The sequence below is a fragment of the Rhinoraja longicauda genome, chromosome 5 (assembly GCF_053455715.1).
Source record: "Rhinoraja longicauda isolate Sanriku21f chromosome 5, sRhiLon1.1, whole genome shotgun sequence".
NCBI classification, from domain to species: domain Eukaryota; kingdom Metazoa; phylum Chordata; class Chondrichthyes; order Rajiformes; family Arhynchobatidae; genus Rhinoraja; species Rhinoraja longicauda.
The window spans coordinates 16,233,797-16,248,114 of NC_135957.1; the positions used below are offsets into that span (position 1 = coordinate 16,233,797).

The 14,318-nt window shown below is 40.1% G+C and overlaps 1 protein-coding gene across 13 annotated transcripts in view; it reads left to right on the forward strand.

Annotated features, from left to right (window-relative positions):
• Nucleotides 1-14,318, forward strand: part of LOC144593435 (regulating synaptic membrane exocytosis protein 1-like) — a 338,785-nt gene that overhangs the window by 234,800 nt on the left and 89,667 nt on the right. For 10 of the 13 annotated variants that reach the window (XM_078398979.1, XM_078398984.1, XM_078398980.1 and 7 more), the window contains 3 exons: nucleotides 3,430-3,501; nucleotides 6,332-6,485; nucleotides 6,783-6,908. In XM_078398979.1, the coding sequence (XP_078255105.1) occupies nucleotides 3,430-3,501; nucleotides 6,332-6,485; nucleotides 6,783-6,908 (352 nt within the window). The remainder of the gene's footprint in view (nucleotides 1-3,429; nucleotides 3,502-6,331; nucleotides 6,486-6,782; nucleotides 6,909-14,318) is intronic. The other 3 variants (XM_078398981.1, XM_078398987.1, XM_078398991.1) reach the window with 1 other exon arrangement.

Consider the following 14,318-nt stretch of genomic DNA (forward strand, 5'->3'; position numbering starts at 1 on the left):
ATGGCTGACTGACAGAATGGCTGGACAGCACGCTGAGAAATTTAATGAGGAAAAGTGTGATGTGATAACTATGGAAGACAGAACAGGGGAAGGGAATAAATGCTAAATGGCACAGTTCAGTTCTAAAAGGTGTATAGGAACTAAGGAACTTGAACTTTGTGTGCATAAATCTGTAAAAAAGGGCAAAAATGTGTTAAGCGAATAGTCTGAAAACCATGGAACTTTGAGCTTCAAAAGCAGAGGCACAGATTACAAAAACAGGGAAGCTATGTTGAATCTTTAAAAAGCAACTAATTTGGGTTCTACTGCATCCAATTTGGGTCACCAATTTTTTGAGAGGTTATGAATGTCCTCAAAAGAGAGCAGAAGAAATGTATTGGTTTAGAAGATGACAAGTTTATACTGAGCTAAATCATGATGGGTTTGGAAGATTCAGAAGAATTTGATTGTTACACACAAGATCTTGACAGCTGCCTACTCTTGCTCTTAATTCATATGTTTATTTGTTTGCATAGGACACATGGCAAGAGGTTGTTCCCATAAGGTTCAAAGATAAGGGGTGGCATAGACCTGAGGGATATGAGCAATAACTTTCATCAACAACAATTGGTTATTATCTGAAACCCACTGCTTTTTGGAAAAATGGATACCAAATTGAGGCAAAGTAGTTTGCAAGGCTGATGGGAAAGTGGATTGAATATTGTTACTGTAATGATTCTGCGATAGTATCTAAAAAGATGGAAAATGGGATTAATGTTAATACCAAAAACCACCCCACTTGATTGGCTTCTCATTCTCATTCTCTCCACCACAGATGCACATCCTACACTCATTCTTTCCACCACAGATGCACATTGGTTGTATTTACAAATTACACTGTAGTTACTTGTCTCGGCTACTCTGACTGCATTTCCCAATTCTGCTATATTTATGCCAGGGGCAGGGTGCACAAGGGAACGCAATCACCTTCAGGTTCTGCTCCAAGGTGCACATCATCACGATTGGGAAATATAACCAGTTTCTCATTATCAGTGAATCTACGCCAACAGGTCCTTCAAAACCATTGCAAGAAAGGCTACAGTGGCTAAAGAAGGCAGCTGTTCTTTGAAGTTTATACATTCTCTCTGTGACTAGTTGGTTTTCCTCTGGGTGCTCCAATTTTCTCCAACATCCCAAAGATGTTCAGATTGGTAGGTTAGTTAGCCACTGTAAATTGAGTGTGTAGGTGAGTGGTAGAATCTGGCAGTAGCTGATGAGTATATAGGAACATTTAAAAAAAAAAGATTAATGCAATATTATCCTAGATGGTTGGTGCAGACTTGGTAGGACAAGGGCCTGTTTTCACGCTGTATATCTCCGTGATTCCATGACTAACTCTATGAAGACAGTTAAGGGAGGGCTTTAAATGCTGACCATGTTGGCTCTGCTGAGATCCTGAAAACAAATACATTGAAGAAGTTCCTCCAGCAGCTCAGGTAGCATCTGTGGAGGGTAATGGATAGACAATGTTTCAGGTTGGCTCCCTTCTCAGACCTGAAAAGAAGTTCTTGATTAAATGATGAAAACACTGTCATTTTAATGGCATCCTTCTGTGATGCAAATCTCTTGATATTCCTACCCCTACTCTCATCAGAATCTTGGTGGCTCCTTACTTTTCCACCTTTGGATGTGGTACATGTCCTTTTTTCATTGAAGTCACTAATGTTGCTACATATAGTTGGGGATCATATTTTCATCATTTATTTTTATATTTCCTTACATCTTTGAGGGAGGCTCTTCAGTTCGTTGAGTCTGCGCTGCCTTGCAGAACAATCGCATCAATCTTATTTCCTCATTTATTTCCCTTTAAACTATTCTCTCTCACTTATCCTTTATTTCTTCCGTGCCCCCCCCCCCATCGGTCAACTGTGCACAGAGTAATTTACAGAATCCCGTTAACCTAGCAACCCATCTTTGGGATGTATGAGGATGTTAGGATCAAACTTGCGTCACTGGCACTATGAGTCAGCTGCATTGTCTGCAGTGCTGCTGTGATGTCCAGTACAGGTCCTTGGGGGGGGGGGGTCTTCATCAGTTACAATCTGTAAAGCTGAAGATGACCTGTTTATTCCTACTCTGTTTTCTGCTACATTACTAAACCTCAATATTTTCAACTCTGTGAGTGCTTATTTTATGTACCCATTTAAAAAAATAATATCTCAACAAATACTTCTTTAAAATCCAGTTAATCAATGTGAAGAATAACTAAACTGGATAGGCTGAGGTATAGCTTCAGTGAAGTCAAATTTCCTCAAAGCTCTGAATTTGTAAATTTGTGCGAGAAAAACGACTGTCAACGACGTTCCAATATGATTGACTTTTCATAAAAATAAGTTAACTTTGCTTAATCGTATCATGAATAAAAAAAGAAGAGCATGGTAAATATTTATACCATGCAAAACTATTTGTGTTCCACTGCACTCTGGGAGGGGTGAGCTTGTTTAAATGCCCAAAATGTGGATTTAAAATGGCAAATAATGGAAATCCCCTTGCAAGTCATTCTGGATCTTAGAGAAAAAGATGCATTAATACAGAAATGTTACCTATTCTCGTCTTACTGCCACAAACTGATTCCAGATTTGCTGTTTTACACATGCACCATAAGTGCCACTCCCAAGCTAAATGAAACTGCAATCACAGTTTTTAAAATGTTTAAAAAGTGATTCCTCGGCATTGAACTAAAAATATTGTGGTCTGCTGTGGAACTCGAAGCATTATAGCATAATAATAGTAATTTAAAATATGCACAAAGAATATCCAACCCAAATTTGGTCTATGCTTTCATTGTTTTGATTCATTCAGTAGCAGTCTCAGCAAGGTGTGTACATCTGGTATTACCAATCATCAATCCCATGGAACAAACATAAAAATTAAAAATATTCCAGGCGTTAGGAGTATATTTCTCAGTGTAGTATCCTGCCAAAGAGCCTCGCTTAGTGAAACCACATATTGGGAATGTGTATGTATGACCTCCACAATTTTCAGATGATTAATGGATGAAAGATCTTGAGTTGTGCTCAATTGAACATGACAGTTTCCCAGCACATTTGTCCAATGTGTAAGTATCTGAAGTAAGAATCCTATTGGTCATTTGCCATGTTATGGTTAGAATTTAATTCTTTTTTTTCTTAATTTTAGTTTGCAAAGTGAAATACCATGATATGCTAAATATGTGTCTCTTTTTCACTTAGATTAAATGTATTTATTCTGTGCTAGAGATCCCAATTAAAAACTATTGCAAAAATGTAGAATAACTCAACAGTTGTTAAATTTCTAGGTTACTCTTATTTGTTTATTCTTCAAAGCGTTTCTGATTTAAAAATAACTATCATAAATGTTAATGAGTCCATGCACACAGTTGTTTTGTCTGTTTGTTCCATCACGAACCAGGATCTCAGCGAATCAGTGATAGTGACATCTCAGATTATGATGTTGATGATGGTATTGGAGTGGTCAAAGCAGGTGGGTGGGTGGCAGAACATGCTCTCATTATGAATGCTATCTGCATTTAGAATTGCTTTTGATGTGGGGCTCTAGCAGGAGGTCAGTAATATTTTAAGAAGCAGATAACACCCATCTGCCAGCCATGATACTATATTGTAATTACATATGTCAAAGCACATGCTTGTTAGCTGAGATTTAATACAAAGAAGCAATAATAATCACTCCTTTAAAATTACTGCTTTAGCATTTATTTCACACTGTGAGGATGGCGCATTTTGCTTTTAAATGTACAGTTGGAGGTGCATAAACGACTATTAATTGGGCTGACGTACATTTTAAGCAAATCATTTGATAATGAATGTTAAAGAAAATATCTTTTGGTTAACTTCGTAATTGGTTGCATTAGTACAATGATCATGTCAAAATAATTTGCTACTATTTTTATAACATGCAAATTGCCAGAAATTCTGATTTAAAACAAAACAGTTAAATTATTTCAAATCTGATTGAACACAATGTTCAGCACAAGTGAACAACGCAGAAATAAATAGCTGCTTTGGATTTATTTAACCTGATGTCCCACAAGTAACTCAGGGCAATTTCATACTTTATACACAAAATGCCTGTGCACTAACTGCAAGGCCTTGGTTGAGATCTGAAGCCAGGGTAGGTAGAGACTTAGGTTGGAGATGGAGTTTTTTAGCCCCGATTCTGCAGTCTCGTATCCTGTACACCTGAGTAGCAGATCCTCGATAAATGTCCCCCAAAAGAAAATTGTAAGATTATAGAACAGTTTAGCATAATAACAAAGTTATATATGCAGTTAAATCAAACTTGCTTACAATAGTCTCAATTTTGAAAAATATAATTGATCGCTGAATTTTGGGCTATAATTTGTCTTCAATTTGCTCAGAGCTGTGAACTAACAAGAAAACTGTTTATGTTAGGAAAACATTTGGTCTAATTTAGTTTCATCAAGAAATCTATTTGGGAAGGAAATGACAAAAGCCCCCAATTCAATAAAACTAGAATTAACTGTATGCTCTCTTTTCTTATTAAATTCATTTAATGATTTGTACACAGAAATTAAAAAAACTAGTCATCCATATTAGAAGAAAAAAGTGGCAGCATGACTCAAGCCAAAACAACAGTGTTGAAATTAGTGGGTGATATTTGAATAGACAGTTGGCTGAAATGTATTCAATTAAACCCTTAGATCTTAAGGGCTATACACAATTCTGCAATTAAATTCTATGTAAAAGTCATCTTTAGATTAAAAACCAAAAAAAACTGCATCTAAATATTCTGGTTTGTCATGTCTATTTTATTTTTCATTAATCCCAGTTTTCAGGAATTGATTTTTGCTTTACGTTTGAGTGTCCTGTTACCCACTCTATGCCGTATTCATCAGTGATCTCTGCACGGGGTGCAGGGAGAAGTGATTGGTTTTCTGTGACTCCAGTGGCAAAGAACTTGGCCTTTGACATTTTTCTGCACAATGTTACTTGTGATTAACAAATCACCACGAATGTTAAGAAAATGAAGGGCTACAAGTGAAAATGCCAAATAATTTTTAAAAAAAATACATTTCCCCATTTACCTACCATCTCACATTACCCCTTTATACTTTTAATATCCCTTTATACTTTTAATATCCTGAAACTAACTCACTGCTTTATGAATGAAGCAAGGCCTTTCTGGATCACTCATTTTGCAAGTTTGTTACTCTGTGCCAAAATAGATTAGCTTAAATGTTCTGATTCTAACTGTTAAAATGCTAATACTAACTCATTTATTTATAGAATAAGGCTAATTGAAAAATCTAGGCTATCCAGTCGTTTTAATTTTGCCGCTGCTTGGCCTGCCAACCCTTCAGCAGTCTGAGCAGTTTATCCAGATCAACTTCCCTCACCATTTTAAAAGCCTCTTAAGTTTTCTCATAAAATAATTCAACTTTGGAATTTCATGTCACAATCTGTTTCATAAAAACCGAGGTATATTTCATCGTTAAATCTTAATTATTGGGAAATGCTTAAGATCCAATGCTTTGAATTTCAAAGGAGAGAATGAATAATTTAAGAGCTATTGATCTTGATTGCTGAGGAAGTTGCGTGGTAACATGCCTTTGCATGTCCTCATATTTAATTGGCTGGCAAACCTAATTAGGGAGCAAAATTTCAGTGTTCACTTACAGTTTTGGTATTTTGATATTAGTGCTGGTTTATGCCACTGCGTTCTGACAGAAGAGAAACATTATTCTCATTTATTTTCCATGTTATGTTCACCTAATGCTTCCCAAAATAAATTGCACTTTGTAACATCTAAGACTCTGGTTGGAAAGAATACTACTTTGTGACAGAGTCAATGGCCATGTTCTAGCCTTCCTGCTTGAGCTCCACAGGTGAACTGCAATAGAGCAGCATATAGCCATAGAACCGAGATTTCCAAGTGACTGCAACCTGCATGGCTTTGCTTTAACCTAATGTAGACATTTGCATGGCCTCTGGACTTCTCCACGTGACCAAGCTGATGGCTTTCAATTGTTATTAATTATAATAGTGCATAATAAATGTCAATCACATAACTAGGCCAGCCCCTTAACAATCTAGTTTGGATACAGGTTGTCTTGATTGCATGCATTTTAAAGAACATCTTATATTTTAAGGATTAAAAGTAATGAGCCATAGAGATGGTTAAAAAAAGCCGTTAGCATGGAATCACGCTTTTAAGTTCTTGTTTCATTAAAGTTCATCTTTACAGTTGCAGCATTGTTCGTATTGATTATTGTTCATACAAACAAATGTTAAAACTTATATTGTACTTTTATTTTTGGCACCTTAACCAACAGATTATAGGGTTAGCAGTAGAGAAAGTAGAGCAAGCACACTAACAGTGCCAGATCAACAGCGAAGCCCGCATCATCGTTCACGCTCTGTCTCTCCTCACCGTGGTGATGACCAGGGCAGGACCCGGTCACGATTACCCAGTGTCCCACTACAGAGGTGTGTTTCATCTTCTTGCTGCAAGTTTCTTTTTTTTTTAAACGATGGGCAGGAAGTATATATAACCTTTGTTTTACAAATTTGTCAATTCGGTAATCTGTTTTGATTGAAAACATTTTCTTGTGGAATTTCAAAACCATTTGGGAAAAAGATACTTTAATGACCACTTTATGGGTTGGTGCTCATTGATTTTCTTACACTAAATAGTTTTCTCTTGAGATGAAAGATTTTGAGAGAAAGTTTCTACTTGCAGTAGTCTTGACCATCCTCTACTGAACTGTAAATCTTTTCGTATAGGAGTCTAGATGAAATCCATCAAAGTCGGCGATCTCGTTCTCCCACCCGATACCAAGCTGTCTCACGCAGTCCTGTCGAGCACAGACCCAGGGACATAGACAATCATTACCCATATGAAAGAGACAGGTACAGTGTTCATCAATTATCCTGTTCCTCTTGTTCAGCATCTTGATCAACATTTTGTGTCAGTTTTCATTTTGGTGGTGTTTGTAAGTAATTCCACTGATGTAAAACATCATCCATCTAGTACTCAGAGAGGTGACTAAGTTACAAAGGATCTGAATTATTTACCAGCTGAATTATTGCATGACCACTTCACCTCTGAATTAGTTTCTGTTTGTCTGAGCTCCACATACACCAGCTGACTTATTTTCAGATTCCCAACCAGCCGGCAATCTTAACCACATCAAAATTAAATCCAGCTCACAGTGGGCAAGGATTAACTGGTAAAATAATGACAAGTTAACGCTGGTTGCTATTAGAGTGTTTAAAATAAATTGACATGATGCAAATTACTACAAATTGCAAAATGAGTTGCAGCATTTCATTGGGAGCCTTGTGGAAATGGAGTGTCACAGAGAGTTTCTTACTGTGTTTCGAGAAAATACTGTTGAAATGAATTTAACAAGCACACAAAGATAGTATTGAACAATGTAAGGGAGAGCAAAACCTGTGGGATCCCAACCACGCTGACAGTTAATAGCTCCTAGATCCCTCTTTAAATTGGATTACTATCCTTCCATTTCCCTTCTGTCTCTTTTTCTTTTGTCAATTCATCCAACCTTTCTATCTCTTTCTTTATTTAACTCACTGTATTTAATTTGACTTGGAATCCTTTTCTGTCACTTTCTAGTTTTTTTTCTATGATCCAGAAAGTTATTCATGGTGGAGATAAATTGTTAGTCTTGTTTTTTACAATGATCCGGATATCCTGTTGCCTGCACATGCACAGTAGTGATCAGATATAAAATACCTCAATTATTTAATGATTCTACAAGACTGGCAGTGTGCATCACAAATATTCTCGATGTTTGAGGACATATCTAAATTTGCCCCCTTATCATGTGCAGCTCCAATGAATTTTAGAACCATATTCTGTTTTATTTTCTCCTGAAACTTCAAACCTATCTTTCCTTTCCTCAGCCTCTATGTTCTCTGTCTCCTTTGATTTACAATAACTGCACCTCTTGATTTATTGACTCACACTCCTGCTTCTAACAGCACATTAATGCCCTGGATTAATAACATTTGCCTTGCATCCGGCACCCACACTGCTGTATTTATAATGGGGCGGAAAGGGGGAAGCAAGTTTAATTTTTGACATTTGCCGAAAGTTTTATTTTGTCATCAGGCACTTTAATTATTTTGCTTTGGAATGGGAACATAATGTTGTCGCAGCTGCCCCAGATTTGTCTGAGATAACCTCCTTTGCCAAAACCTTTGGGGAGACTGCCTCGTCGCCCTGTGAAGATTTTCACTCTCGCACATGGTCAAGCAGAGTCCACTGGGCTCAGCCTCCCAAAGCTGTACACTTTCCACAACTTCCATTCAAGTGATCATTCTTCATACAAGAACTGAAGCAGTGGGTGTTGGAGGACTATATCTGTTCTCATGTTTGGCATATCATTTAACAGAAGTTATTATCCTTGCCTATAACATGGCAAGGATATGTCATCCAGACTGTAACATGACTGACACAGTCTGGATCAAAAGTCTGGAAATCGCCTAACCAAACCACACTGCAGCATGGTGTGCAACCTCTGCATCTATTACAGGCTAATGACTGGTAATGCCAGCCTACTTCCAGTCAGTGGGTGAATCATGATTATTAGACTGTAGGGTTGGGTGATATTAGTCCTTGATACCATTATCAAAATGAAAGGAAGGAGGTTATGACCAGCATGGGTTAGATAGATCATTACGAGATACAGAGCAAATCACAGGAAGGATATCCTATCTTTTTCTTCTGCCACTTTGCGCAATATCATGGTAATAATTAATCATTTTATTCTGGTGTACTTTGTAAAAGACAAAGAGAGCAAGGCCTAGCTATTAACTTGTACTATAATAATCCTCAGATGTGTGATGACCATACTGTCATGGCAGCATGCATCGGGGTACTTGGACGTTGACAGGGAGTTGGTTGTCCATATCTAAGCTGCTTGCAGCCAATAACCAAAGGCCTGTGGAGCCTCTGAGCTGTACTGCACCTGAAATAGCATTTGAAGTTAAATTCTGGTGGGAGGGCTGCAATGGATGAAACAGGCAAAGGAGAGTGTGTGTGTTAACACCCAACTTCAGCTGCCCATCACTACTAGCTCTCTGCAAGAAGCAGCTTGGGGAAGACAAGTGGTATTTTTTAAGCTCATCTATTCTATCGGCACATGAAATCCAATGTAAGTGTTGCCATTCAGAGCATGCAAGGCCATTGTCTGACTAGCTTAGACTGATTAGCGAATCCTGATTTAATTTCAGTGGAACATTGTACCTTTAAGGGACCTGTGAGGCAGTTTCCTTTGGAGAGCTTACCTGGAAGAGCTGTCAATGGGAGGTGGAAGGCCCAACCAATAGGTTGGAAATTAAGAGCCTACAACCAGGAAGAGGCCATTCATCTCCCCCAGGCCATCCCCTATTCAGTTACATCATGCTTGGATACGTTTATAAAGAAACTAGAAAAGATATGTTGACAGCCTGAGTTTTGAGTAAATGGAGCGGAAACTTGTGTGTGGGTGTGTGTGAGCGTGTATGTGTTCGTGTGCATGTATGTCTGCGTGTGCGTGAGCGTGTGTTATATAAATGAAACTCGGAAAATGATTAAAAGATAGGATTTAGATGTGATGTTTGTGTGATTAGCTCCCTGTGTGAGTATAAAGAGTACAGTGAGTATAGTTCAGTTATTTCATTGTATAAAAAGGGAGACAGGGAAACCACAATGTGACTTTGTTCAGTGGCTCAGAGTGCAGCAATCTCACCATGCATGTTTTGGAGAGTGAGTGGGGGTGACTATATACAGGTGCTCCCCGGCTTACGATGCTTCGACTTGCAATAGTTCGACATTGCAATGGTGCAGACGGCAGCGACCCGTAGTGAGCCGCAGCTCGTTTCCGGCCACGTGATCGCATGTATTAAATGCATTTCGACATACAATATTTTCGGATTCCGATGGGTTTCTTGAAACGGAACCCCATCGTAAGCTGAGGAGCACCTGTACTATATCATTAGTCACAGAATGGCACCATATAGAAACAGGCCCTTTGCACCCATCCCCACCCCCAAGGTCCATCCTGACCATTGTACTTATCTACACCTATCTCATTTACCCAATTTTAGTTGGTAGCCATCTATGTCATGGCGATTCAAGTGATTTTCTGATGACTTCTTAAATGTTGTGAGAGCATCTCCTTTCACCAGCAACACATTCAGATTTCAACCACTTTCTGTTTAAGATCATTCCCCCTCATATCCCTCCAAAACCTCTTAGGACTTTTACCGATGCTTTGTTTTAGACAACCCCACCGTGGAAAAATCTTTTTACTGTCTACGCAATCTATCCCCCTCATAATTATTTGTATTTTAACCAGGTCACCTCCAAGGCTCTTCCACTCCAGATAAAACACTTAGTCGATCCAATGTCTAGTTATAACTGTAATGTTCAAATCCAGGCAACATCCTGGTGAATCTCCTCTGCACCGTATTCAGCACTATCACAGCTGGGTGGCCTAAAGAAGGAAATTGTTATCACCAGCAGATAAGATTAAGGAGAATCCAGAGATTTTATATATATTAAGAAGTAAAGGGTAACTAGAGAAAGAATAGGGCCCCCTTAAGAACCAAAATGGTCATCTACGTGTGGAGCTGCAGAATATGGGCAAGGTCCTCAGTGAAATAGATGCAGAATAGATCAAAGAACGCATCACTCACCATGCAAACAATAGATTCTAGTAATTCACCCAGAGGCCTATCATCTCTTAGCTACATTAGCTCTGCACTCACAGTATTGCTGCCTGCTGGGCATGTCCTGTAATGATCCAGAAGCAGTCAAGATGTTACACCAGGGGTCTGAGGGATTAATCCAGCAGGGCACTGTTACATCTGGTGTCCCCAACGATCAAAGAAGAGAAATTCTGCTAATCCCTGCAAACTGAAGTTCCACAGCTGGACAGGATGGAGGGACTTGGTGTGCAATGGGATGCACATCTTTTCCTCATCAGTGCCTGTTGTTATGCTCTCCAGCAAGCAAGGACAGTGCATTCATTCATGTTGACAGTGGGCAGATCCAGCAGAATGCCACGAGCCGGCAGAGAATTCCACAGATTTACAACTCTCTGACTGAAAAGGTTTTTCCTCAATTCCGTTCTAAATGGTCTACCCCTTATTCTTAAACTATGGTCCCTGGTTCTGCACTCCCCCAATATTGGGAACATGTTTCCTGCCTCTAACGCAGGAACATGTTTCCTGCCTCTAACGCCTCTGTCCAATCCCTTAATAATCCTATATGTTTCAATAAGATCCCCTCTCATCCTTCTAAATTCCAGTATATACAAGCCTAGTCGCTCCATTTTTTCAACATACGACAGTCCCGGCATTCCGGGAATTAACCTAGTGAACCTACGCTGCACTCCCTCAATAACAAGAATGTCCTTTCTCAAATTTGGAGACCTAAACTGCACAAAGTACTCCAGGTGCGGTCTCACTAGGGCCCTGTACAACTGCAGAAGGACCTCTTTGCCCCTAAACTCCTCTTGTCATAAGGGCCAACATGCCATTAGCTTTCTTTACTGCCTGCTGTACCTGCATGCTAACTGTAAGTGACTGATGAAAAAGGACACCCAGATCTCTTTGTACTTCCCCATTTCCTAACTTGACACCATTCAGATAATTATCCGCCTTCCTGTTCTTACCACCAAAGTGGATAACCTCACATTTATCCACATTAAACTGCATCTGCCATGCATCTGCCCACTCACACAACCTGTCCAAGCCACCCTGCGTCCTCATAGCATCCTCCTCATAGTTCACACTGCCACCCAGCTTTGTGTCATCTACAAATTTGCTAATGTTATTTTTAATCCCTTCATCTAAGTCATTAATGTATATTGTAAATAGCTGCAGTCCCAGCACCGAGCCTTGCGGTACCCCACTAGTCACTGCCTGCCGTCCCGAAAGGGACCCGTTAATCCTTACTCTTTGTTTCCTGTCTGCCAACCAATTTTCTATCCATGTCAGCACCCTACCCCCCAATACCATGTGCTCTAATCTTGCCCAATAATTTCCTATGTGGGACCTTATCAAAGGCTTTCTGAAAGTCCAGGTACACTACATCCACTGGTTCTCTCTTGTCCATTTTCCTTGTTACATCCTCAAAAAATTCCAGAAGATTAGTCAAGCATGATTTCCCCTTCGTAAATCCATGCTGACTCGGAACGATCCTGTTACTGCTATCCAAATGTTCCACAATTTCTTCTTTTATAATTGACTCCAGCATCTTCCCCACCACTGATGTCAGGCCTACTGGTCTATAATTTCCCATTTTCTCTCTCCCTCCTTTCTTAAAAAGTGGGATAACATTAGCTACCCTCCAATCCACAGTCAGTTGTGGATGAAGGGAGAGATGAGCCACTGAACAGCATCAATGCATGTCGATGAAAGGTGGCGCAGCGGTAGAGTTGCTGCCTTACAGCGAATGCAGCGCCGGAGACTCAGGTTCGATCCTGACTACGGGCGCCGTCTGTACAGAGTTTGTACGTTCTCCCCGTGACCTGCGTGGGTTTTCTCCGAGATCTTCGGTTTCCTCCCACACTCCAACGATGTACAGGTATGTAGGTTAATTGGCTGGGCCAATTAATTTGTCCCTAGTGTGTGTAGAAGAGTGTTAATGTGCGGGGATCGCTGGGCGGCGCAGACCCGGTGGGCCGAAGGGCCTGTTTCCGCGCTGTATCTCTAAAAAAAAATCTAAAAAGTGAGAGCTGAGAGGCATTACATAAGCTGCCTGTGAGGGTGAAAGGACATGTACCACTCGGATTAAATGCCATCTGCCATCTGCCATTTTACTACCCAAAGATGTAACAGTTCTATATTCCACTGTATCCTTTGATAGCCTTCTTCACGGTTCACAACACCACCAATTTTGGTGTTGTCTACTAACTTAATAACCAACCCATCTACATTCATGTCCGAGATCTTTATATCACAAACAATAGAGATCCCAACACAGATCCCTGCGGAATACCACTGCTCTCAGATCTCCAGCCAGAATAACACCCTCCAGTACCGTGTGCTTTCTATGGGTTAGCCACTTCTGAATTTAAACTACCATTTGACTTAGACAGCCCAATATCAACGACCTTGACAAATGCCTAACTAAACTCCGTGTAGACAACATCCACGCTCCTACCCTCATCGCTCACCTTTTTCATCTCGTGTGTAAGATAGATTTTGTGTCCGGGTGATCGTTGGTCGGCACAGACTCAGTGAGCCGAAGGGCCTGTATCTCTAAACCAAAACTAATATGCACAAACAGCAAATGAGCAATGAGACATTTATTCTAAATGTACATATTTTGAGTACTATCTGGGAATCAGTTAGTAAGGAGTGATGCTATGGCCATGCCAGTGCAGACTAGGGGTGTGTAATTATAATCCTATGGTGACAGTGCAAGCTGAGAGGGCTATTAAAAAATGCACGGCATACTCGGCTTCACAAACAGGAGCATTGAACATAAAGGAATTCATGCTAATGATCATTACATCTCTGGCTAGGTTTGTCCTACAGTGTGTCTTTGGTTCTAGATGTCATGTGTAGGTTCCCGGAGCTCAGAAGTGGAGACAGAGGAGATTCATCAGGCTGACACCAGGGACAAGGGAATTCAGTTACATGTAGAGGCTGAAGAAACAGAGATTACTCCTCTTGGTATTGGATTATTATTGTCAGGTGTACCGAAACTCAGTGGAAACCTGTGTTTTGCATGCTATCCAAGCAATCATACCATACATGAGTGCATCAGGTGGAGCAAAGGAAAAAATAAACAAGGTGTAGAATATATTGTTCCAGTTACAGAGAAAATACAGATTTTTTTTAAAGTACAGGTCCCACAATGAGATGGATTACTAGGTGCAAGTTTCTCTTAGCACAGAGGAGGGGGATAATAGACAGCTTCACAGTTTCTCGTTTACCTACATCTACCTACTCTCTGGCATTGCACCTCCTGGTATCAGAAGAGCTGTAGCCAGTCAAAAAGAACACCTCAGACAATCAGAGAATGAAAGACACCCCCTACATGACCACCCTTTGCAACCTCAGCGTTTGAAATCACGCAGAAGTTTCCTCTCTTCTGTCCATTCCCTGGACTGCAGTGCATCGTCCAGAAGGCTCAAACTCTGGGAAGAGAGACTAGAGAAATCACCGGATGACATTCACATGGCAATCGATCCCTTTGAGAAACTCCCACCAGGTTCCGACCAATCGTGGATAACCTGGCGCATTCTCAACAGACTGCGGGCAGGCATGGGGAGGAGCAAATCGAACATGCTGCAGTGG